General features: G+C 38.0%; 1 protein-coding gene across 1 annotated transcript; it reads left to right on the top strand.

The window, feature by feature from the left end:
* Nucleotides 1–313: 313 nt before the first annotated feature.
* Nucleotides 314–22,817, top strand: LOC113047423 (GTPase IMAP family member 8-like). The gene is made up of 6 exons (XM_026208769.1): nucleotides 314–450; nucleotides 15,993–16,055; nucleotides 16,295–16,906; nucleotides 17,073–17,141; nucleotides 17,397–18,065; nucleotides 18,616–22,817. Exons 1-6 carry the CDS (start codon nucleotides 435–437, stop codon nucleotides 20,406–20,408), a joined length of 3,222 nt encoding a protein of 1,073 aa, XP_026064554.1. The 5' UTR covers nucleotides 314–434; the 3' UTR covers nucleotides 20,409–22,817.
* Nucleotides 22,818–26,481: the final 3,664 nt, after the last annotated feature.

Below are 26,481 nucleotides of genomic sequence, written 5' to 3'. Positions count from 1 at the left end.
ACTCAAGATACATATTTAATATTGCCATTACCGGGACTTTAAAATTGACAAAATTGACAAAAAGAGTCCTTAGACCTTGTTTCATACCACAAGTAACCTTCCTACATTGTCATTTTCTTTTTTGCTCTTTGATGGATTTTTTTTTTTATTGTGTTTGAACATGATGCATAGTGCCAGGGCAGCATTTTTTCAGGGATAGCAACCGTAACTAGGAAAAGTGTTTTTTCCGCAAAGGGTCAGTGCCTGGAACTATTTGAAGTCTATGCAAATCATGTGATCAAGCATTTTTAACTTCCGTCTGTGCAACTACTCTGGCTACAGCCAGACACTTTTCCAAAAGCCAAACCACCAACCCCCCTCCCCCCAACTCTGGCCTTGCATTTAACAGAGATGCCTTACACTTTCGCTTTTACTTCAGAGCTGCAGTCCTTCAAATGGCGTCCCACGAAGGTGAGTATAATTCATTGTAACTTAATTTTAAATATTTCATATGTGACCGAGCCATAGGGGTGTCCAAAAACAATGCAGAGCAGAGAGGACTCACAGACAGCAAGCTGACAGACACGACAGAGCAGGGCCTCATTTACGAAACGAAAGTATCACATAAAATTATTAAAAACTTTGGAATTTATCAATATGGACTTGAGCAATGGCTACGATCAAAACTCATGTCTGGACTCAGCTCGTGTATGCAAGTTGAGTTGGCCTACCTGAACAACCAAACGTAAGTTACACAGTTTATTTTAGGTCTGCTGTAAAATCAGTGTGCAGCACCAAAACAAACATTTTTGCACGTGTGAAGGATTTTACATATTAGAACTTTTTCCATTTTCAGGCTACATAATGCATAACAGTTATGCAAACAAATGTTACAAATATGGCAATATGGCTTGTGATATAAGAAAGACTTGTGAGCCCTTTGCAGTTTCAGTTTTACGTGACATTTGTATGCTGTTTATGATGAATGCCACTGTAGACTAATTTGTGTTTTATTATATATATATATATATATATATATATATATATATATATATATATATATATATATATATATATAGTTTAATATATAATTGTAGAACTAGCCTACTTTTTTTTCATTCTTGTTCTGAATACGGTTAAATTTAAAATATTTGTTGTAGAATGAGCAGAACTAAATATCATTCATAATATAATGTTTATATTTACCAGTATTTTAATATACTTATAAATTACATTAATGTAGCCTAATTATTTGCAACGGGTGTTTTTTGAGTAAGATTAGTTTTTCTTTCATGAGATTACTTCCTCTTTTTAGCCGGGTTTCATTTATCTGTGTTGTAAACTACAGGGGTAAGGTTTCTAAACCAGGATGTTTTTAGGTGCGTGATATTCAAATGATGATTATTTTCTGCCACCACATTTATCAACGTGTGATCATTCGTATGATGAGACTGGCATCATATGAATGTTTCATGAATCACACAGGAACTCTGTCATAAGTTGATTTGTGCACACAGATCTGTGCACGTTTCTACGTTAGATTGATAAAATAGGATTAAGAAATTCAAACAGTGCGTACATCCAAAAACTCTCAAATTTCCAAGGCAGAAAGGCAACAAGGCATGTCCAAATCCAAATTCTGCTTTACCTCCTGTCTCCGGAGGTACCTTTTTTCTCATAGAATTTTTTAAGGCAGTGTAGATGTATCCTTCCCACAATCCTGTGCGTTCTATTCCATGATGGTTCAGCCCAAAAAAATCTGCATCTGAAAGTTCCGTTGGTGGTCAGTTTGTGTGTAAATGTGTATTACTGACTAACTTCTTACAATTTTAATGTTAGCTCAAGCAAGAAATCAGTTTTATAGTAATTAAGTATCCATTTAGTTGTCACCAAAACTCATTCTATTTTGTTGCCTCAGAAAGTCTGTCCGAAATCTGTTTCATGAGGTGCCTTCCTGCAAAAACACTGCCTGCAATATCATTGCATGATACGGTAGTGAAGCAGCAAGTCAGCTGCCTACGTTTTCGGATGCATCCACAGTTTTGGAGCTCTTCAGTGGTGTGACTGTTCATGCGCGCTCCAGCTTTGCTTATGTTCAAGCAAAGCAGGAGTGCTTTCTTATTAACATGAAATACACAATAAACATCTGATGCATGTTAAAAGATACACTATGGGGGGAGGAGCGAGCAATGGAATGCTAAGACGCACCTCCAGATAGCTCGTCAAAAATCCGTTCAAAAACTGAGCAAAAACGCAAAATCATAGATTGTTACCCACTTTGTGAAGAACATAAACGTCGCGGTAATCACCGGAAACAAAATATTCTGCTCGGTTTCGACAATGGTTAAACCGAAAGTCAAGAAAAGCGAGGCACCTGAGTTAGGCCTAGAGACCTCGAGCGCGCCTTGCTCAGAGGCCCCGGAGGCTGATGACAACACTGTGGAGGAACCCTCTAATAAGACGGTGCTCGCAGCCATCGCTGCTTTAAGCACAGATGTGAACCGGATCAGATCAGAGGTTTGCGCCACCATAGAAAACCGCATGACAGAAGTTTCTGCTACCATCAGGGGCGAGATTTCATCACTTAATGAAAACGTCCAGAAATCTATCTCTGAGCTGAGAGGCAAATCAGCAGTACACGAGGCCGCACTAAAAGAACTGGAAGAAAGCGCTTCTTCCCACTCCGACATCCTCTCCACACTGCAATCTACAGTGGATCATCTGACAACTAAAATTAAACATCTGGATGAAAAATGTGAGGACCTCGAGGCGCGATCCAGACGGAATAATATTAGGATTATAGGAATACCGGAGGGAAATGAGGGGCCTCGGCCCAGAGAGTTCATCTCACAACTCCTATCCGAAACGCTGTCTCTGCCGGAGCAACCACTGATAGATCGCGCACACAGGATAAACCGCCAGAAACCGAAACCAGAGGACCCCCCAAGACCCTTCATTTTAAGATTTCACTACTGCCACGACCGTGAGGAAATATTACGCAAGGCCATAGAAAAGAAAAAGCTGGAATACCAAGGGCGAAAAATACACATATTTCCAGATTTCCCTCCCTCTGTGGTCAAACAGAGAGCGGCGTTCACTAAAGTTAGAGAAATGTTACGAGGAAAGTCAGACGTCAGATACGGACTGATTTATCCTGCCAGGCTGATGGTGACACACGGAGGAGTGAAAATGTCGTTCACCGACCCAAAGGAAGCTCAAGATTACGCTGAGAAATATTTTGGACAGCCATAATAGATATTGACAGAGGAAGTGACACATCAGGTGGCCCAGCTAAATGGACAGAGCAGTTATTAATTATTTTAATACTTCCCGAAGTACTTTCGTGCCATACGTTTGTTTAGTATTGGCTAGAAATGTTCTTATTCTTTGTTTTCTCAGTTTGTTCTAGAGGGTTTAAAAGAGTTTATAGGATGGGGAGGGGGGGGAGGGTGGGACTTAGCTGTCTAACTACTATAAAATCACAATTTGAAAGTGTACTAATCGGAACAGCTATTTACTCTATTTTTTTTCTGTTATGCCTATACAAAATGATCTGAATACAAGAGAAGGAAGGAGGGGGGTAACCTTAGCTAGCTGGAATGTGCGTGGACTTAACAACCCAATTAAAAGAGGTAAAATCTTTGCCCATCTTAAATCTTTGGCACCAGATAATACCAGATAATATTTTTACAGGAAACCCACTTGAAAAAAGACGCTCATATCAGGTTAAGGTGTAAATGGATTAATAATGTTTACCACTCATCATTTAATTTTAAAGCAAGAGGTACAGCAATTATAATAAGGAAAGGCGTCCCCTTCATTCACAAAGATACAATATCTGATAAGGAAGGTCGATTTCTGATTGTAACTGGGGAAATATATTCTACACCTCTCACCTTGATGAACATATACGCTCCAAATATAGACAATCCATCATTTTTTCAGAAGGCAATATCTCTTATACCAGATTTATTCCAATCGATCTTGATTATTGCAGGGGAATTCAATTGTGTATTAGATCCGTATTTAGACAGATCTTCCACTCGCAGAGCAGAGAAGAGTAAGTCAAGTGTCTTTCTTAATACATTTATCAACAATACTAATCTGTCTGACATTTGGAGAATAGCCAACCCGACTAGCAGAGATTACTCCTTTTATTCTGCAACACATAACTCTTACAGCAGGATAGATTATTTTCTTATAGATGCAAAACTAACACCTTATGCTGTAAACCCGAAATACCACAACATTTTGATCTCACATCACAGTCCCCTTACGTGTACTCTGAATATTCAAAACATTGTGAAGCCACAGACGAACTGGAGGCTAAACCCTCTTTTATTAGCCGAAAAAGAGCTCTGTGATTACCTAGAATCTCAGATATCCCTTTATTTCGATACTAATGATAATTCAGAAACCACCCCTTCGGTTCTATGGGAGGCATTCAAAGCATTTATTAGAGGCTCTATAATTTCATTTCAAGCATCTAGAAGGAAAATGAACAAAGCTAGACTACTCGAACTAGACAACCAAATTAACCTCCTGGATAAATAGAATGCCAAAACTCCCTCCAGTGACTTGCACAAAAAGATATCTGCCTTAAAATATGAATATAACAAGATACTTTCGGCAAAGATTAGGAAGGCATTTTTATATACAAAACAAAAACATTTTGAGTTTAATGACAAGCCACATAGACTCTTAGCCCGGCAACTCAGAAAGCAGGAAAATGATCGCATGATACATAAAATTAAATCTGATAAAGGTGAGATTCTGATTAAACCTAAGGACATCAATGATCGATTTCTCCTATTCTACAAAAATGTATACACTTCCAAAAGTAATGCAGACTATACAGCTATGCAAGATTTCTTAAATAAGTGCAATCTCCCCAAACTAGATGAAAATGAGGCAGCTCAGCTGAAATTTCTATTGAAGAAGTTAAAAAGGCTATTACTTCACTCAAAAGTAATAAAGCTCCAGGCCCTGATTGCCTTCCAGGTGAGCTGTATAAAAAATTTAATGTAACCCTGTGCCTATATCTACACACGGTGTTCACTCAAGCCCAAGTGGATGGTGTCCTACCTCCTACTTTAACAGAAGCGGTTATTACAGTGATACATTAAAAGGGTAAGGACCCAGAAGAGGTTGGCTCTTTTAGACCTATTTCTTTATTAAACCAAGATGGGAAATTATTTTCAAAAATTTTGGCCAATAGATTGAGCCCCCTCATAGATAAATTAGTACATCCAGACCAAACTGGTTTTATACCAGGTAGAAACTCTTTTTCAATCTTAGACGTTTATTTAATATCATGTATGCTACTAATAGAACACAAGAAGAACTAGCCATCCTTTCACTCGATGCTGAGAAGGCATTCGACCAAGTCGAGTGGCCGTATCTATTTGAAATTTTAAAGAGATTTAATTTTGGAGAAAAATTCATAACAATGGTAAAGCTCCTTTACAACAACCCCTGTGCACAGATACTGACTAATCAAATATTGTCCCCCCGTTTCAGTCTGCATAGAGGAACGAGACAAGGGTGCCCTCTTTCCCCCCTTAATTTTTTCTTTGGCAATCGAACCCCTTGCCGTGAGTATCCGCTCAGACCCTCTAATTCATGGTTATGTTGATGATGATGTTTTATTATTTATCTCTCAACCCCAAGTAACAATCTCACAGATACTAGATAAAATAAATTCATTTGGGACCTTTTCTGGTTACAGGATAAATTGGAATAAAAGCGAGCTAATGCCCATGCAGGTGCAGAATACTGCCTGGTTACAGAACCTCCCTTTTAGTGTATCTTCAGAAAAATTCACTTATTTAGGAATTCAGATTACAAAATGCCACTCTAATTTATTTAAGGAGAATTTCCCACCACTGCTGTCTAAATTACAAACAGATATACAGTTCTGGAAGACCTTGCCAATATCATTACTTGGCAGAGTGAATGCTATCAAAATGATTTTCTTGCCCCAATTACTATATTTATTCCAGTCCATTCCAGTGTTTCTCCCCAAATCTTTTTTTTTTAAATTGACGGGACTACAAAACCCACAGAATAGGCAAGAAACACCTCTGCAAATCCAAAATAGAAGGAGGCTTGGCACTCTCAAATTTTTTTATCATATTACTGGGCCTCACATATCAAGATTATGACGTACTGGCTGGACAACAATGCTACTCCACCAAACTGGCTCCAATTAGAACAAGAGGCATGCCAGCCTAACTCTATAGGTGCCATCCTTCTGGCTCCTTACACTATTGAGAAGTCTTTGTACAATAGCAATGTGATGATCCACAGTACAGTGCGTATTTGGAAACAAATCAAATCACACTTTAAGTTGAAACCTATATCTTATGCATTACCTATTACTGGAAACCCTACATTTCCTCCATCCATTCTTGATAATACTTTTAATCTCTGGATGAATAGAGGCATCCATACAATAGGAGAGTTATACATTAATGGCCTTTTTGCATCCTTTGCACAATTACAGAGTAAATATAATATACCGGGTAGTAGTTTCTTTAGATACTTGCAAATTAGAAACTATGTAAAAAAATATTTGCAAAATTTTGAGACTTTCTCAGGCTCTTGTCTTGATCGATGCCTCCGACCCATGTCTTGCTTAGAAAAATCTATATCTTATATTTATGACACTTTGCAGTCTATCAATCCAGTGATCTCCACTTCCATAAAAACAAAATGGGAGGAAGAATTGGGCACTGTGATCCCAGATCCTCTATGGGAAAAGAGTTTGGAACATACTCACCATTGTTCTAACAATGCTAGGCACTCTCTAATTCACTTTAAGATTCTACATCGTCTTCACTATTCTAAGGAAAGGTTACACAAAATATACCCTGAGATATCCCCTCTATGTGACAGATGCCTTATTGCAGAAGACACGTTGCTTCACAGCTTCGTCCTGTGTCCCAAGGTTAAGATCTTTTAATATCTTCAGTTTAATTTCTAGGATACTCAAGATACAACTGGAGCCAAATCCACTCATTATTATTTTAGGAATTTCAGACGATATTAAAAGGTTAAACAACTACCAACAATGCTTCCTGTCCTATAGTCTCATCACTGCAAAGAAGCTACTTCTCATGCATTGGAAAAATAAAGAAACACCCTCCACAAAGATATGGCTTAGTGATCTTCCTAACACTCTCCATTTAGAGAGAATAAAATATATTCTTATGGATAAACTCCCACACTTTGAAAAAGTGTGGTCACCTCTCATTCACTTCAGGCAGGGGAAATTAATGTTTCCTTCTAACTATATTATAGTAGTATTTAGGCAGAAGGATAAGGCTGGGTAGGATGGGGATGAGGGATTATTTAGATGTTGGTTTTTTTTTCTCTGTACTCAGTATGTTTATCTGTTGATTCTGTTCTTCTTTTACCATTGTTGTATGTTCTAAAAACAAAAAGAGGACAGTAGGTCCTAACTGCACATATTTCTATGTGGATATACATTATACTCTTGTGTATGATGTAGATAATATAATGATGTGATTATGTGCTCTAATAAAAATATTTGAAAAGATACACTATGACTTATCGAAATGTATAGTGAATATATCATGTAATCGTCCAATTAATGTTTAGACCGCGGAAAGACAGCAACTAGACTACATAGTCACATAACAGCAATTCAGTGTCAACGGCAACAAGAATGTTGCAAGAATTAAATTACTAATTTTTGCTCTTTTTTTTTTTATTGTTAATAAAATAAATGGGTATGGTCTGCCCTGCTGAACCCCCCTCCCCTAGCTAAAACCAGCCAACCTGATCATCCAGCCTGGTCGAGGCTGATCATAGCTGGTCAGCAGGCTGGCTTTAGCCACTTCCTTAGCTAGTCAGGCTGGTCTTAGCTGGCCAGGCTTGGAGACCAACTAAAACCAGCTACTTCCATCTTAAACCAGGTAAAATCAGGCAACCAGCTTAGGGTTGTTTTAGCCAGGGTGTTTTTCATATATATAAGAAAGGTCTAATATGAACCTGAATACATATCAATTATTTTTAATCTTAACAATAGGGTTCCCTAAATAGTTATTTTAGAAGAAATTATAAAAAGTAATAATAGCAAACTTGTTAATTCATGAATAATTCTCACTCAAGGCTGAACTCACAAGTTTTAGGTTTCTTAAAAAATGAAAATAAGTTATTTTTTCCAAATCCACAGCTGGGTTTTCATCACTCTGCTTTTATACGCATTTTAATTTAAGTTTTTTTTTTTTATGTCAGTTTGGAGTTACATACTGATTTCCTGTCATGTTCTATGGATCCCATGAATTAGCTTTGGCCACCCCACTTATAAAACAATAGCTTCGCCACTGCATATTTATTGTGCAATTTGTTCAGTCTAAAAGCAAGCTATATCAAAACAACATGACGCTTCCTTATAGGCCTATTGCGTATCTTTGTCAAACAGCTTATTTAATGCTCCAATTATATACTGGCAATAACTAAAATTCAATCGGATTTAAATGTAATCACATACTCAAATAATTCTATGCAAGCTTCTGTAAAATATGATTGCTTTAAATTTAACCTGACATTTTTGCAAATTTACCAAAGCCTATTTTTTTTTGCATTATTTATATATTATTTTAAACCTAAATAACATGTCACTTACTTAATATTGATAATTTGTCTTCAGGGACCAGCAGAGTTCCTCGGGCAGGGGCTCAAATGTAAAATAGGGGCAATGAAAATATAAAAATAAATTGTAGATCAAAAGTTTGGATCCATTACTATACTATTCTATTTTTATATAAGATTTTATATTATGAATAGAAAGTAAAAAAAAAAAAAAGAAATGTATTAATTATACGGTTCGGTTTTGTACAGTGCTTTTGTAATTATGTAGCATTCATTTTCTCAGCAATGCAATTTGATGTATAAAAATGAGACAAACCACAGATCGTTTCACAAATGTAAGCTTGTCTGTCTGTAATTTGCACCAATTTTCTTCCTTCAATCCACTCATTAAAAGCATCTGTAAGTTATATAAAAACAACCTCGAAGAAACTCTTTGGGAATGCCACTAGTGAGACACTGTACTGAAGCATGTGTGAAATCAGTCCAATAGCAATGGGGAAGTCACGAGTGGGGTGACATGACACAACCTGGAAGCATAAAGGCACATCTGGCAAGCACAAATGTTAGCTTCTGCAGAAGTGAGTGCCTGCATGGATGCAGGGAGCATGGCAAGGAGACACAGCATCTCGTTCCCCTTGGGGAACCATGGTTACATATGTAACCTCGAGATGTTCCGCTTCAGGAACTCAAGCTGCGTCGAATGCTTTGGGATCCAGAATACCCACTGCGCCATATGAGCAAGACGCTGTCTGGTGTGTATCTGGTGAGCAAATCAAGACGAAAGGACTTGGGACCATGGAGTAGACATCAGGTCTAAACTGTAGAAACTAATGAATGTGTGCTGAGAGGACCAGCCTGCCGCAGCACAAACATCCTGAAGGGCCACGCCCACTGATAAGGCCTTGAAGGCCGCCATACCTCCGATCCAGTGCGCTTTGACCCCCATAGGTGACTGGAGGCCAGAGGACTCATAGGCCAGTGTGATGGCCTTGACCACCCACCAGCTCATAGTTTGCTTGGTCCCTGGAACTCCCTTTCTTAGGTGGACCAAAGCAAACAAATAACTGATCTGCTTTATTCCACTGGGCAGCTTTTGTGAATGTGTGTAGTACAAAGGGACCTGTTAATGAAGTGGGAACTTTAGGACCTGGGTCTCGGGTAGATGAATACCCTAACTATGCCTGGGGCCAAACTCCAGGCCTGACACAGCAAGAGCTTTCAGGTCCCCTATCCCCTTCAGTGAAGATATCGCGAATAAGAACATAGACTTAAGCATGAGGAGCTAATCTGAAGTATCTTCGATGGGTTCAAAGGGTAGCTTTGCATAGAGCCTCCAGAACCCTCCCATGAGGGCACCTTAATGCACTGTATTGGCCTCAGCTTCCGAGTGCCACTGAGAAAACGTGTAACTAATGGGTTTCTTCCCATTGACTGACCACCCCGAAGGGTGTGGTATGCAGCCATGCCTTCCAAGTGTATGGGTAACCCTACAAAGAATTGCTACTGCAAAAACTGAACCAACTGGGCAATTGACTGGGTCTTGCAGTCGATGTCCACTTCAAGGCATACGGTTTCCTCATGGCAGGAGCTCTGGACTAGAGTATGGTCTCATGGGTGGAGTCTCCACTCCCCGGGTCTCAGCCCCGGTCTCAAAAAGATGTCTGCTCCCTGATTGAAATGCACAGGGATGTAGACGCCTTCTTCAGGATGATGAAGTAATGGCTATTGAACCCCGATTCCTTCTCTAGAGCAGAAGTTATCAAACTAGGGGCTGGATGGTGCTAGGGAAGCTGCAAAAGTAAAAATTGTAGAATCTAGGAAACTTCTAGAATCTCTAAATGTGGCGAGTAGGACTTTTACCAGCAACACCTACCGGGGAATTTCACCCCGAGAATTTGACTAACTCAATAGTTAAACCACCAAAATACAAAAAGCACACGGGTTTGAATTATGCATGAAGCCAGAGACGTAGTTCCATCAAGACAATTTTATTCATACAATTACTTATACAAGTATAAGATACCATACACCCTAAAATAGGGGAAATGAGTGCTGAGGCCTTACCAGTGGAGAGGTAGGGTCAAGGGGTGTGGGATCTCAGGGAAGGATTCCCCAATAACACACGAACACTCACACTGTGATTAAAAACCCAAAATAAGCAAACTAGGGAACAGCACACAAGAGAACACCACCGAGGACACAGACACTGTGGGAGAAAGAACAGTAAATTATTGGGGAGGGAAATACAAACAAAAAGTAAATGAAAAAAAAAAAAAAAAGCAACTTCAGTCTAAGGCAATTCTAGGCAGCAAAGGGGACTTAATAGCTGCCTAGAGCCTAACAAAAATAACCAAAGTTTAACAAGTCAGTTTCAGCAAAAATGAAAATCTTTATCAACTTAAAAGAAATATAAATTAAGCAAAAGAATCACTTAATCATAAGTTTAACAAAACCCCATAAACATAGACCCCAATCTCCACACACACATTAAGGAGCACAGTCAGTCCAAAAGATAGGCCAAGTTATCATCTGTGTCACCAATCACTCAAATACAGCCCTGCCAGACACCCAATTGGGCAACAGGTCCTGGTGCTGGAAGGCACGTAGCGGCGCTTGGAGTGAACTCCTGTAGCTATAACTGGTTGAGCAGTCTACAGTTAAAACAGTAGTGGAGACAAAACAGCAGCGTGACCTGGAAAGGAGGGGCTGGTGCAGATACCAGCGCCTGCAAAGCGGTTTACAACGCTGACGTACACAAACAAACCAAATTCAGTAACCTTTGTGGGATTAAAATATACATGTAATGCCAACTAGTATACATATATACCCATCAAGGAGCCTCACACCAATAGTGACAATAGTACAGCTACACCGAGCCAGCAGCAAAACTCAACCCGGTTCCGTCACAGGAATGATCGGGTTTATAACAGGGAGACACTGCACACTGTAACGCCCACCCTAACGTAAACAAGGTCTATAGATGAATCAAATTAGCCCATTGCATTACTGGTCAAATTACTGTGACTGCCTCAAAAGAGTCAAGAGCCAAAATGTGCCTCCGGCCACAAAGAGTAAGGAGTGTCAATAGGGAACCCCTGCCTATATAGCATGCAGCTAAGTCCTGATTGGTCCAGAGAGCGTGTGAGTGTGATTGAAACCACTGCGACCAATCAACCCGTTACAATCAGTGTGATTGAAACCATTGCAACAACTCAAATGAGAGTGTGAGTGTGATTGAAACCACTGCGACCAATCAACCCGTTACAATCAGTGTGATTGAAACCATTGCAACAACTCAAATATATATATATATATATATATATATATATATATATATATATATATATATATATATGACCCGTATGTAAGGCAGGATTGTCAACCTATGTACACTGTGATGTATTTTAAACATTATATTAAAAAATGTAAAAAAAAGTATCAGTTATACACAGCACACTACGCTGAAACATCCCCAAAACCGCAGTTGATGCATTAGTGAACCGAATGGTTAGCCATGAACACACTGATGAAGGATAGGAAGACTCTGTATGGATGTAGTTTCTCAACTGAGAAGGTTAGTACAGAAGAGCCTAACATGAAAAAAATGAAATTGTGTAAATTTGACAACTCGTACATAAAATATGGCTTTATGGAATATCGTGACAGCAGACCACAGTGCAAGCTGTGCTTCAAGATTCTATCCGTTTAAGTGCTGAAACCATTTAAACTCTACAGACATCTCACAACAATTCATCCAGAGCATGCAAATACAACTAAATAATTTTTTCAAAGAAAGAAAGAATCCATCAAGCAAAAGTTACGACTGACTAACATCACAACAGTACCTTGTAGCCCTGTGAATAGCCAAATGTAAAAAGCCTCACACAATCGGGGAGGAATTAATACTTCCAGCAGCAGTGGATGTGCAGAGTGATGGTTTGGAGAATAGGCCATGAAAAAAAATCCATAACGCTGCCTAACAGTACAGTAAGCAGCACTTTCTTGTGTATATTTGATATGTATGGGACAGTAAAATTATGGAAGATTTCTTGTTTTTAAAAGAACTTGAGGGGAGAGCAACAGGTGTGGAAATTTTCAAAATGTTGAACACTTTCATGGAGTTGGGAAAAATGTGTGTCTGTTTGCACTGATGGTTCTGCAGCAATGACTGGGCACAGGAGTGGGGTTGTCACTCAAATTAAACCCCAAAATCAAAAGATTGCAGTCACTCACTGTATGCTTCATCATCACATCAAGTCACGTCTCTTTGCTCAGTGCACCGAGATGGGAGCAGCAGATGGAAGATGGGAAGTCATGGCCTAATGGTTAGAGTTTGACTCCTAACCCTAAAGTTGTGAGTTAGAGTCTTGGACCAGCAATACTATGACTGAGGTGCCCCTTGAACAAGTCCCCCCACTCCCCCACCCAACTGCTCCCCGGGTGCCGCAGCATAAATGGTTTCCCACTGCTCCGGGTGTATGTTCACTGCTCTGTGTGTGCATTTTGGATGGGATCGGTGGCTCTCGCATGGAAAAGTTTTAGAGTGAGTGTTCAAACTAAGACATGAGCTTCATGAATTTTTGAAAGAGCACTTAAGTTTGAAAATTGTACGTTTGAGGATGTTTTGCGTTATGAGTTTTCTTTTGAGGGGCCACAAAAAGATTCATCCTACGCTGTGGCCTCCTGCTGAAAAAGTTTGAGAACCACTGCTCTAGAGAAGGAACACATTCTATGGCCCCCTTCCTTAAGAGAGTTTCTACTTCTTGTTCAATTACCAGAGCCTGGTTGGAGCCCACTAATGAAGGAATAACCCAGCTGAAGTGAGACGAGACGAGAACCAAACTGAATTCTGTAACCTTTCTCTACAGTCTGCAGGACCCATTGTGAGACATTTGGCAGAAGTTTCCACGCTGCCAGAAAATCTACTAAGGGAACAAGTCTCTCAAGACTGGCGTCTGGTGTTGTTAGAAGAGCCACTTCAGTGCCCTGAAACGATTGACTGGCAGAAAACAATTCATTTATGCTCTTTAGCACCCTTTTCTGAGGGGACGCGTTATCCTGTGCTGTACCATCGCCTGGCAGCAGCTGAGAATAGTCACCAGAGCCTGCTGGGCCCTGAAGCACTGGGGGTAGCAGGGGCATCATTAAGTCTGCCTGAGGGCACTGAAGAGGATTGGGCAGCGTATACTAGGGTGTGTAGGGTGAAATTATAAGGCCTGTTTGCCCCGAGGTCCTCTTAGACATAAAAATGGTCCGCAGATAAGTTTTCTATTTAGAAGACCCTTGCCGGGAGTGCCATCCCCTCCCCTGGTCTTTCTGCTCTGTTTCTGGTTCTGGCGATATGAGGAGCTAGACTGCTGGGACTGCTCTGTTGGCAGCGAGGGAGGAAGCACTGGAATGCTGCTGACTGCTTCTTCGCCTCCTGAAACCTCTCGATGACAGTGTCTAAGAGGCCAGAAGCAGGGCATCCAGCAGGAAGAATCTGTCCTTATCTTTTAACTCGGACAGATTCAACCAAAGGTGTAGCTTGGTGGCCACAAGAGCTGCCATGGAATGGCTGCGCATATCCCCTGTCATTTAGCCCTGTGATGTAGGAATATTTAGATTCTGTGGGGCTAAAGAGTCGGTACAAATACAGTTAATCTCATGATCTCGAAAGCTCAGAATGAAGATTGGGGAAAAATGGAAGGCCCAGATGTTAAGGTTGTGATCTCGCTTTTTGGATAGCATGAGTAACAACCTCCACAAGCTCCTTATACTCGAGGGACTGTAGCGGCGAGTCCACAGTCTCCTCTGTGTCGACACTTATGGAGTGGGAGAAGCTCACAATCATGGCAGGAAGCCCCCCCTCGAGAGATGCCCATGCTCACAAATTGTGTGTATCCCCACCCAAAATATAATGTGGGCAGGGAGGAACAAACGACTTGAAACACCTTCTGCTCACCAAACTTTTTGATTTACTCTTTGGCATATCTTTTTCTCGCTTACTAAAAGAGTTTTGACTGACTGAGTGCTTGCATACATTCACACACACTCTCCAAAGACATGCTCGCTGCAGAGCAAAAGATATAGAGTGCTTGCAAGATGCGCCTTTTTGCTTCCTGGTTGCTTATGTCACCCTGATTGTGACGTCTCGCTTCACTATTGAACTGGTTTCACACATGCTTCAGTATGGTGTCTTTCTGGGGGCATTCCCAAAGCATTCAATGCAGCTCGAGTTCCTGAAGGGGAACCTAAGTTTCCAAACAGACTGTGGAACATCAATCAATCAAACAAAACACACAACCCATAACAACTCCTCATATTGACAGATATGAAAAAAAAATGGAATTTTGATTGATTTGAATGATTAGCCTGGTTACTGTTTTGTACACACTGGGTCTCATTCATGAAACACGCGCAGAACGAATTTTTGTGTAAATCGCGTGTAAAGTGGTTTTGGCGTAAATTTTCGGATTCATTAAAACGTTCGTATTTTCCAAATGTTAGTTGGTACGAAAGAAATCTACACCTGCTCCCAGCCACGCGTAAATAGTGCGTTTAACGTCTGAACGTTTTGCTCATTAATACGGCTGCATTTTAATTCACCTTAATCCGGTACATATTTACACAGCATTTTAAAAAATATATTATATATATCAATTACATACGGTTTTTCTTTTAACTTTTATTATGAGAGCCAGTAATAGGATCTGCAATATGCTGCCAAACTTCCTTTTTTAGGACCTGATACGCCACTAGTACGCTTGAACATAAAATGTGGCGTTTTGAATGAACTTCTGATAATAAAACTTCAATTTCTGCAGCTGAGAAATGTTTCTTTTTCAGTCGCTTTTGAGAAGACATGTTGAAATCCTTCGTTTGGTGTCATAATATGATGCTACTATATATAGTTGTCAGTCGGATTTAATAGGCGGGATTTATGGTAATTGAGAGTGAGCATGCACGCGCGTCCCATTTACGACTGATTGGAATTCATTAACACACACACACATTTCACTATCACATCTGACGTTTACAAAGTTTTTGTGAATCGGGAGAAGAGTTTTCGGAAAGTTCTCTTTATGTGCAAATCACTCAGATATTTACTCGTATATTTACGAATGTTTCATGAATGAGACCCATTGTCATGTTAATTTTAATTCAAATTCATTTTGTTTTTATTGGCCACAATGTCATTGGTAATTGTCTGAGAGTGGCACCTTTTTATATAATTTTTAAAAGAGCCATTCAAGCCCCCTCTCTCACATTCAGTTTGCTAACATATTCCAAATGTCTACCCACTAAATTTATAATGAAATTATTAGGCTATACAAACGTTTGTACATTTTCAAGTAATTCATCCACAACATACAATGTTTTAGATTTAACCAGTTTTTGTAAAAAATCAACAGCTCCATCTAGTATAGAAAAGAAGATATCAGAGAGAAGAAACAGCATGTCTGCTCCACCAAATTGTAAGTGTAACATATCCATGAAATGGTGTTATACATTTTGCAGTTGTTTTGTCACTAAATATAAAATAGATGCATGGATGTGTAGAATGTAAAACATTTCACTGAATTTTTTTTACTTCACTAAACCTTGTACTAAACCTTGATTATATTTCTAGATATTTACAACAACAAAAAATCATTACAGCATTGTCTGTCATAAAACACTGATACTACCATTCTATTTATTAATTTATTTTCAGTGTCTGAATTAAGGATTTGGTTGTTTGGAGAAGACTGGGTTGATAAGAGTTCAGTGGGAAACTTGCTCTTGAGAAGAAATGAATTTGAAACAGAAACCTCTCTCCCCCTACATCAATGTGTTAAACAAGGCAGAGGACAGATTGAGGATCAAAGCATATCTGTGGTCATCACACCAAACCTGTTTAACAGAGATGTTCCTGCAGATGAAGTAACTCAGGCACTAAAAAATTGTGAGACAATGTCTGCTCCAGGTCCACATGTATTTCTACTAATTCTGCAACCAGATACTTCCAAAGAGAAGCTCAAATATATGAGTAAGACCATGAACTCCTTGTCAGAGCACGCAATGAATCACACGTTGGTACTGGTGATGGAGGGAGAGAAAAAAATCAGTCCTGCTAAAAAGATAGAACTTCAAAATGTATTTAAGGAAAAATACCACAAATTAAACACAATAATCGCAGATCAACACAGTTTAGTCACTGACCTATTTGAAAAAATTAAAAACTTGGTGAAGGAAAATAAATGGAATTATCTCAGCCTGGAAATATATGTATCACCACCAGAGATGCCATCAAAGAAAAAAGTGATGGAGAAATTTGCCGGATTTTGTAAGTTACTTAAATAAGACAGTTCTGTACATTTGCACCACATTAATTACAAATTACTGTCACTTCTTTTTCATTTAGCCTCATATCCAATATTAATGCTTTTAATTAAATAAGGAATGTGTTATACAACAATGGTATTTTAATAATGTTGTATATTATCTCCAAGCATCAGACTTTAAACACAAATTTGGAACACTTGTGCAAACATCATCTCAGAGTACAAGAAACAAAGAAAGTAAGTGACTATTATTTACATGGTATCAAATCTTCAGTTATAAAGAATAACTGTATAATAACCAGAATTTATTTACTCACTTAAAAGCCACAAACATATTAACTTGCTTTACGAATGTATATAATAATTATTTTTTTTCTAATACAGGATGTTAGTGCTTTTTTAGAGATCTGTTTGTTTTTCACTGAACATTGCAAACTCCAGAAGGACCATTTTGTTCTTTCTTCGAAAATAAAATGTTAAAATTTGTTTCAGTGCCTGTTCTCAGTCTGGTGATATTTGGAAGTAACAGTGCTGGGACAACTTTAGCAATGAACACAATTCTGGGCCTCAGCGAGTCTGCAGAAGTGTCTGAATTTGACACCCATCATAAATGTGTCAAGAGAGATGGTGTGATATGTGGACACAAGGTCATCCTGGTTGAAATGCCGAAGCTAAACAAAACATCTCTGTCTCAGAAGGATGTGCTGCACGAGGCATACTATGCTCTGTCTTTATGTTCATTTAACATAAACGCATTTCTCCTGGTCCTTACTGTTGATCCGCTCACTGACGATGATAAAGTAGAACTGAATTTAATGAGTGACACATTTGACACAGCTGATGGACAGTTCTGGAATTGTCTGATGATCATGTTCATATATCAAGGGAACAGACAGGACAAGATTGTCAATAAATTCATACATGTAAACAAAGACATTCAGACATTATTGAAGAAATGTGGGAACAAATATTACATACTCAGTGTTGAACAAAGAACAGATAGTACACAACTCTCAGAATTGCTGCAGATGATCTATGGAGTTACTTGTTACTCGTCTGACACATATCTGCAGGCTCAGATGGATAACAGAATTCAACTACAGGACAGAATTATAGAAATGGAGAAAGAAATCAGAACGTTAAAAAAGATTAATCAAAAAGGTAAGACATAATTTAGTCTGAATTTTAAAAGGATAAAAAATGACAATTCTGTCATCATTTACTCATCCTCATGAGTTGCTTTCTTATGTTGAACATAAAAGAAGATAGGTAATCAAACAGTTTATGGTTGCCATTGACTTCCATAGTAGGAAAAAGAAATACTATGGAAGGCAATGGGAACCACCAACTGATTACCAGCAATCTTCAAAATATCTTATTTTATGTTTAACATAAGAAAGCAACTCATACAGGTTTGGAACGACATGAGGATGAGTAAATGATGGCAGAAGTTTCATTTTTGGATAAACTATTCCTTTAATATATAAAGGATTGTTTTACTCAAATATTAATTATATTTAGATAACCAATATGTATGATGTCAACATTATGTATTAAAAAGTATGATGTATCATGGCTTTTCCACAGAAAACTGTTACATTTATATCAATTATTTGATGTTCTTTAAATTCACCATTTTGACAGCAAGGGGATGTTTTTAAGTCAGATTTAATATGTGCTTATGTATATATTTCTCTTCTCTGTACCATAGCTGAGACTGAGAGATCAAGCACAAACTGTGTGAGGATTGTGCTTATTGGAAAAACTGGAAATGGGAAAAGTGCCACAGGAAACACTATACTCAACAGAAAGGCTTTTAAATCCCAAGCCAGTTTTAAATCAGTGACATCCTCCTGTCAGAAGGAAGTTGGGTTTGTTAATGGACATCCAGTCACTGTTGTTGATACACCAGGTCTATTTGACACACAAATCCCTACAGATGATGTAAAGCAAGAGATACTGAAGTGCATTAGTCTCCTCTCTCCAGGACCTCATGTGTTCTTGCTGGTGCTTCGAATTGGAAGATTCACTTGTGAAGAAAAAGAAACTCTTAACCTGATCAAGGAAACTTTTGGGAAGAACGCTGGAATGTTTAGCATCATAATATTTACTCATGGTGATCAGCTGCAAGATCAGACAATTGAGAGCTGTCTAGAAGATACAGATTCACATATGAAGAAGCTGATCAGAGATTGTGGAGGAAGATATCATGTGATTGACAATACAAAACCATACAATTCTAAACAAATCACTGACTTGCTGGAAAAAATCAACAGTATGGTTGAAAAGAATGGAGGAGGATGTTACACCAATGAGATGTTTGAAGAAGCAGAAGCTGCCATAAAACTGGAAATGGAAAGAATATTACAGAAAAAGAAAGAGGAGATGGAAAGAGAGAACAAACTTTTACGCGACAAACATGAGATGGAGATGGCTGAGATGAAGAGAAGAATAGCAGAACAAAGAGAGTTAATGGAAAGAGAGAGGAAAGCAAAGGAGGAAGAACTCAGAATTAAGGAAGAGTTCTTGAGAAATGAACTTAAGAGAAGAGATGAACAAGAAGAGAAGGAGAAGAAAGAAAGACAAGTAGCTGAAGACTTAAGAAGAATAGAAGAGGAGGATAAACAGGAACAATGGAAAATGAAACTTCAAGAAATAGAAGAGAAACGGAGAAGATTAGAAGAAGAACAACAGAACAGAGACCAGGAATATAGAGAGAAGTATGAGAGAGAGAGGAGAAAAATGGAGGAACTTCATAAAGAGAGACTGAAGAGAGAACATGAGGAAGAATACCAGCAAAGACTTAAAGAGGAGAGGAGTGAATGGGCGCTGAAAGAAAAGAAAATGATTGAAGAATTTGAACATGAAAAAAGAAAAAGAGAAGAAAAGGAAAATGAGAGAATTGAGGAGGAGCTTAAAGAGAGAGAGAGAATAGAGAGAGAGTATGAGAACAGTAAAATAGAGATGAGAAAACAGAGGAATGAATGGGAAAAATCATGGAAGGAAGAATGGGATAAAAGAATAAGAGAAGAGAAGAAGAGAAGGGAAGAAGAGAGACAGAAACTGAGAAAGCTTGAAGAAGCATTTGACCGAGAGCGTAAAGAGGAGGAGGAGAAGAGGAAGAGAGAAGATAAAACCAGACGAGAACATGAGGAAAAGGAACGAAAAGAAATGGAGGAAGAATATGAAAGGAAATTAAAAGAAATGAAGAGAAAGTATGAAGATGAGGCCAGAAAACAAGCAGAGGAATTCAATGAATTCAGACAGAAATATACTAAAGACTTTCACGCTCTCATGTTAAAGCATGATTCAGAGATGAAGGAGCTGAAGCTAAAGCATGAAAGAGAGGTCTGTGAGAATCAAAAAGAGTACAGCGTATTGAGTGAACTCTCAAAACAAAAAGAGAAAAATCTGAATGAAAAAATGAATGCCATGGAAGAAAAACATCAAAGAGAGGTTGATGAGCTGAAGAAGAAGTATGAATCCAAATGTGTTATACTGTAATAGTTACTGATATCTTTACGTCCTGACATGTATAATATTAGAAGTTTAGGTTCCCGTGAGTATCTCGTGTGTCCAAGAGCTGCTTTAACACTAGAACCACCAGAGGTCACTGTATACCCAAAACCACCAGCAGGTAAATTTTACCCATGCTCATTGCAACTATATGTATATGGCTAAAGATCATTATTTTGCTGTATTATGCCACTGTCTTCACAAATAAGTGTCTAGAGTCATGAAATGATTGCCTAGTCATCAACTATATTTTTTTCTTTTAGTTTCGTGTTCAAGGCTTTTTTTATGCAGGCCACTAATCCTTTTTCATAAGGGTCAATATAAGTTAAACAAGCCTGCACTGACAGCGAGAATTAGAAAGATGCATTTTGGTGGTGTAATATTATACTACAATGTCATTAATATATTTCGATATGATGATATAATCATATAAGATAATATATTAACCTATGTTATTTAAATTACTAAAATAGACTATTTTAATGAGCAATAATAATTCACCACACTATGATGTGATTACAATTTCAAGTGCATAGCTTCACCTAAGTAATTATTAATTTGTTTAGTTATATCATTTATAATTTGAATAAGAGAACAAAACCAATAAACTTTGGGTAATCAACAAATAGTTTTATTCATCAGATCATAGACTTTTTCTCTTCTTCAGCAAACGGGCAGACTAAATAGCACCACAGAATCAAACAATAAACTACAGAAATGGCAGAACAAAAATTAAATAATAAAAATTTTGAACAATTATGAGTAACATTGGTAAAACATTAAAATGATATCTTGATCGCTGTCTGCTGAGCTGAATTGCTGAGCTCAGAATTTCCTTGTTAGTCTAAAAACAGCTTATACTGAAGCCAATCTGCCAAAATGACAGCTTTTGGAATGTGCTACTTTATGATGTAATAGTGTGGATGAGCACCCCATCTGCAGAAGAAGAGCTATATCACTGTGTTTATCCCCATCAACCGATTTACACATGTAGGGTTTTTGAGCGAGGCGAATGCAGAAGTATATGCAGAATCCAAACGATAAAGATGTACAGTAGGTAGACAGCCTAAATGGGCATTACCACCATGGCGTTAACTGTAATTCGGTCGTGTGTTAAAATCATTCGCGAAACTACCACCAGGGGCGCAAAGGGACAGATTGCGAAATTAATGTAATTGTAAAATGAGATAAAAGGAGGAAGTAAAACAACAATAACATTATGATATGACATTGTAACATTTTTAAAAAACATTAAAAAAAAAATACAATAAGTTACTTTCAAAATGTAGGATAGTCTTGGGCAACAGTCTACTCAAGAGAAATTAAAAGAAGGAAAATGTTTTTCTTTCATTTTCCGTGACTGAAGCAGTCAAACGTAACATATCAGCAAGGCAAAACTGACGTCTATTTGCGAAAATGTGCTGTGATGCGCTTGTTTGATAACTTGTGGTTTAAGCGCCACTCAGCGGTCAAAAGCTGCAAATACACTACAAACGCGGCTGCGGCGGTACGTGCGGCAGTAAAAAGGGCCTTTTAAATGTCTACCTACTGTATCTGAAGAAAAACCTGGCCTTGCAGTGCTAAGCTGTGGAAAAAACAGAGTTTGCTTTGCCTTACTTTTTATCCCAATGTTAAGAAAGAGTAAATAGATATTCATACTGCATCTGTAAGAACTTATTGTTTCAATCGTTTACAAACCAGACACAATTCAACACGGGATTTTCAGAAAGATTTTAACTAAAACATGTTAAAAAAAACATGTTGATATAACATCTTTCGATTAGATTCAAAAACTATTTTTGCAAATTCAAAACGATTCAATTCAAGATGATTCACAATTAAATTGGACTTGATTCTATTAACGATTAGATTTTGCATTCTTTAAGTGCATTAACAGGATTATATAAATATTTCCCCTAAATTTTTTAAAAGCTTAGTCAGGGGGCAAATTACACAGCCTTTATGGTTAGAGAACCATAGATTAGAAAAACACTTTTGTCCATTGTTAGATGCAAGTTTAATGATGCTATGGGATGGCATTGTATATGTAGAAATGTATGTAAGCCAAGATTTTTAAAAAGGGCTTTAAAAGCATTATGTATAAGGTAACATTTTGTCACAACTGGGGCGTAGCCATCATTTCAGAAGTGACAGAAATATCAAATACAATTATTTTCTGTAGGTTGAATATATATCATTATTATTATTATTATTAATTTTTTAAGGAATTCGGTTCTCATCTCTTACTTTGAATTTGCTATAAGAAATTACATACCGTAATTCCTCAAATAAAAACCGGTAGTCAAATAAACGCTGGGCCTCTTATGCTGTGTTCACACCAAACGCGAATAGAGCGTCAAATTCGCGTCTACCGCGTCTAGTTTGCCGCTTGACCATTTTGAGATCATTCGCTTCATTCGCGCGTGGAATTAACTTCACAACAGACGCGAATTCGCATCATGGGGGGGCTTCTGCCAGCTGAGTTCACGCAGCATTTTCAACCGCCTTTTTTATTCGGATAATTTTCAAAATATTACTGTTACTGTGTCTTGAAATGTAGTTTTAAAAGTATTTCAGGCGAGAATGTAGTTGTTTTAAACTCAAATATGCGGTCTATTTATAATGACAGCGTCTATTTTAAAAAATGTGTTTCGCCGATCTCGGAGATGAGCTCCATGCGACCAGCGGGAGCTCCGTCATCATGTATCCACCGAGAGCAGCCTTACCTCGGCTGGATCTTCTGACATTTGACGCTGGCTCTGATGTCTCTTTAGTGGTTCAAGATAAAATATAATTTGTTTGGGGTAAAATGAAATTTTTCTTATCAATTTCTTATCAATTGGCCTTTATTCAATTTATCTATTAATATGTTTTTTATATACATATATGTCCTTTTTATTCCTGTCTCTATAGAAATATGAACTTTTGTCATATAGCTCCGGTTGACTGCTCACTGACAACATCAGTCGTTCCTCCTTGTTGAATGAGTGGAGAAGGGTATTCCTGCACAACCGGAGCCTGCAGGAACATACTGTTGAATGAGTGACTCTTAGCAGGCTCCTGATTGGTTAACGCGGCGCGAATTGACGCCAAAGTTAAAATTTTTCAACTCTGCGGCAGATGCGAATTCGCGTCAAACGCTAAATGCACAAAAAGCACCTTCGCGCCTAACGCGCCCTATTCGCGCGTCAATTCGTGTAATTCGCACGAACTAGACGCGCGAATGAGGCGAATTCGCGTCTTCCACGCCGCACTTAACGCCCCATTCGCGCCGCGAGACCTCCAGACCTCCAGATTCGCGTTTGGTGTGAACACAGCATTATAGTGGCCGGGGGCATGGTCAACATGGACAAATAAAGGCCGGTCTTAAATAAAGGCCAGGGAAAATTTGTATGGATAATCTCCTAAGTGCCTTTCATATAATGTGCATTCAAGTTCATCGTAATGCACAGGTGCCAATAAATTAAATTAAATTAAATATAAAATGTAAATTTATGCATTAGGCAGACGCTTTTATCCAATTTTAAAATCAACTTTTTCCTATCATGTGTTCCGGGGGAATCGAACCACCAACGGTGGCGCAATGCTCTACCAATTGAGCTACAGGAACACTAGATGGCCAATAGATGGCAGTAGCAACATTGGATTTAACACGGGTCTCATTTAGTGCCAGTGACAGACTTTTCAACAACTTTATTGAAAACAAATTTGAGGAAAGCAATTTTTTAAGCAATTTTGTTCAGATTTTGTTTGTGGCTGAATGTTATTGGATACCAGCAGTTGACTGTGGTTTCAGGACTTTTGACTTTAATCAAAGTTAATGTGTCCAGAGTAGCGCTACTTCAGATCTGTTATTGTGGTTTTCATGTCGGTACCTTGTGTTAAATGTGTAGCTCTGAGGAATTTTTTTTTTTTTTTGTAATGGTCATGCTGGTTATAGATACCGTCTGTAACGTTAATCAGATACTAGTGTGCTGCAAACCAGCAATGTTATTGCTTATTGTGATCTACCACCAATACTGTTGTACCTGTATTTGAAATAAACAATCTGTACATTTACAGGGTTCAAACTGACACAATGGTGGTGTTTGATTACCGTAGTTCTCACCCAAATTGCTTTGAAGCCCTTCTGGCTGTTGTTGTATATGGTGATATTTTTGCAAATATTTCTTAAAAAATTAATGATCTACATCCACTGGAATGCTATCTCTTTTAATTTAAAACTGTTTATTTAAAGCAATTATTAATCAAACAGATGGAATTAGAAATAAAGGCCTGCCTCAAATAAAAGCCTGTTACCTTCTGCAGTTCAGGTAAATAAATGGCCCGACTTTTATTTGAGGAATTACGGTAATACTGCTGGACAATAATCAATTATTTGTAATCTATAATTTTTTTCCTAATAGCAATTTTATGATTGTTTTATATACAACAAACAATTATTCACATTTTCTGAACAGAATAAGGTAGAGAATATACTTTATAGTTTCTGTACTGTAAAAAAATTATATGTTAATTATCACTGCATCATTCATACATTTTATTAACTTATTGTGTTTATTGGCTTAACATTTCATCAGTTAATTCTGCTTTTTATTCAGCTTAGCTGCGGCAATATATGCCTTATTACGTGCCATGAAAAGCCTAATATGGACAAAGTTCTATGAGTGTGAGATCACTTCTCTTTTTTTATTTTCATGAAATAAAATACTTTATTAGCTATTTAACTTTTCCTCTCCATTGGCGAATTATGATTCTTAAAGAAACCCCGCCTGATGTCTGTTTGCTATAGCAACAAACACTACTTTCAAGCATCTGATTATCAGATAAACCTTGTGCTCTTATTTCAATGTCGTTGTAAATGCTGTTTATTTGATCAGTTTTGTTCGTATATTCGGTTCAACGACATTGAAATAAGATAAAACACATTTATTATTCAATGGAACTTATTCTAACAAAACACATGAAAACAAAGCTTCGGATGAATGGTGTTCCCGTGTGAACCTGTTCCCAAATCAAAGTGTTCACTGAGAACTGATGAGATGAGTGCAGCCTGCTCAACAGTAATTCTAGTTCCCTGCCAAACATGAGACAGGAAGGGGACACCCCAATGGTGGCATGATGGGTAGCGCGATAATGCAAGAAGGTCTGAGAGAAAGCAGCCTTAAATGGGAAACCCTGTGCAAGGTGAGCACGTATATAATTATTTACTATGGTGTTGACTGATCCCATAAGACAGTGGTTCCCAAACCTGTCCTGGCGTACCCCCAACACTGCACGTTTTCTTTGTCTCCCTAATTAAACACGTCTGATTCAACTCATCAGCTTATTATCACATGGGTTAATGAGCTGATGAGTTGAATCAGATGTGTTTAATTAGGGAGACAAAGAAAACGTGCAGTGTTGGGGGTACGCCAGGACAGGTTTGGGAACCACTGCCATAAGACAACCTTGTGTCACTTAGAGTGGAGTTCATACACCACAATTTTCTGGTTACAGTACGGGATCCGCATTAACCTAGGCCTACAACCAAGACAGATGCAGTTATAACTTGTAAATTGAAGTCTATTTGACGTTTTAAAATGATCTAACGGCTGATGCCGCTCCAAATCATTGATCATTCGTTGTTCTTGATCAGGATTAAACGGATGCATGACTTGTTTTAATAAATCTTTTTAGCATTAAATAATAAATACATAAATCAGGTAAAGTTAAATGTTATACATATAATTATAAAATGCTAAGAATAAGATGGAATGTGAAACACATTTTGCATGTGCATTACAAAAGTAATTTTTTTTTTTACATGCAATTATCCAAAATAAAACCAAACAAGATTTGTAATGAAGATAAAATATGTAGACAAATAAGAATAAATGCTGTGAGTCACACTCTACTTCATGCGTGCCGCGCAAATTGTGCACTCTGATATTTTAGGGAATATGATACACACCTGCATGTAAATGTGGATAAATTTTTGTTTTTTACTTCAGTTGTATGAAAGCAAGTAAAGATGGCTCCCTTTAAAATCAATGAAGTTGTCAGTTAATGAAGCTCTTTA

This window comes from Carassius auratus, chromosome 28, assembly GCF_003368295.1.
Source record: "Carassius auratus strain Wakin chromosome 28, ASM336829v1, whole genome shotgun sequence".
In the NCBI taxonomy this organism is placed as follows: Eukaryota; Metazoa; Chordata; class Actinopteri; order Cypriniformes; family Cyprinidae; genus Carassius; species Carassius auratus.
Note: the sequence above shows the minus strand (reverse complement) of the source record. Positions and strands in the feature narration are given on the sequence as shown.

Bases quoted from the DNA above. Each gene is read 5' to 3' on its own strand.
- LOC113047423 (XM_026208769.1), top strand. The intron at 16,056-16,294 runs GTAAGTGTAACA...ATTTATTTTCAG, and splicing joins CATGTCTGCTCCACCAAATT to TGTCTGAATTAAGGATTTGG. The intron at 16,907-17,072 runs GTAAGTTACTTA...ATTATCTCCAAG, and splicing joins GGAGAAATTTGCCGGATTTT to CATCAGACTTTAAACACAAA.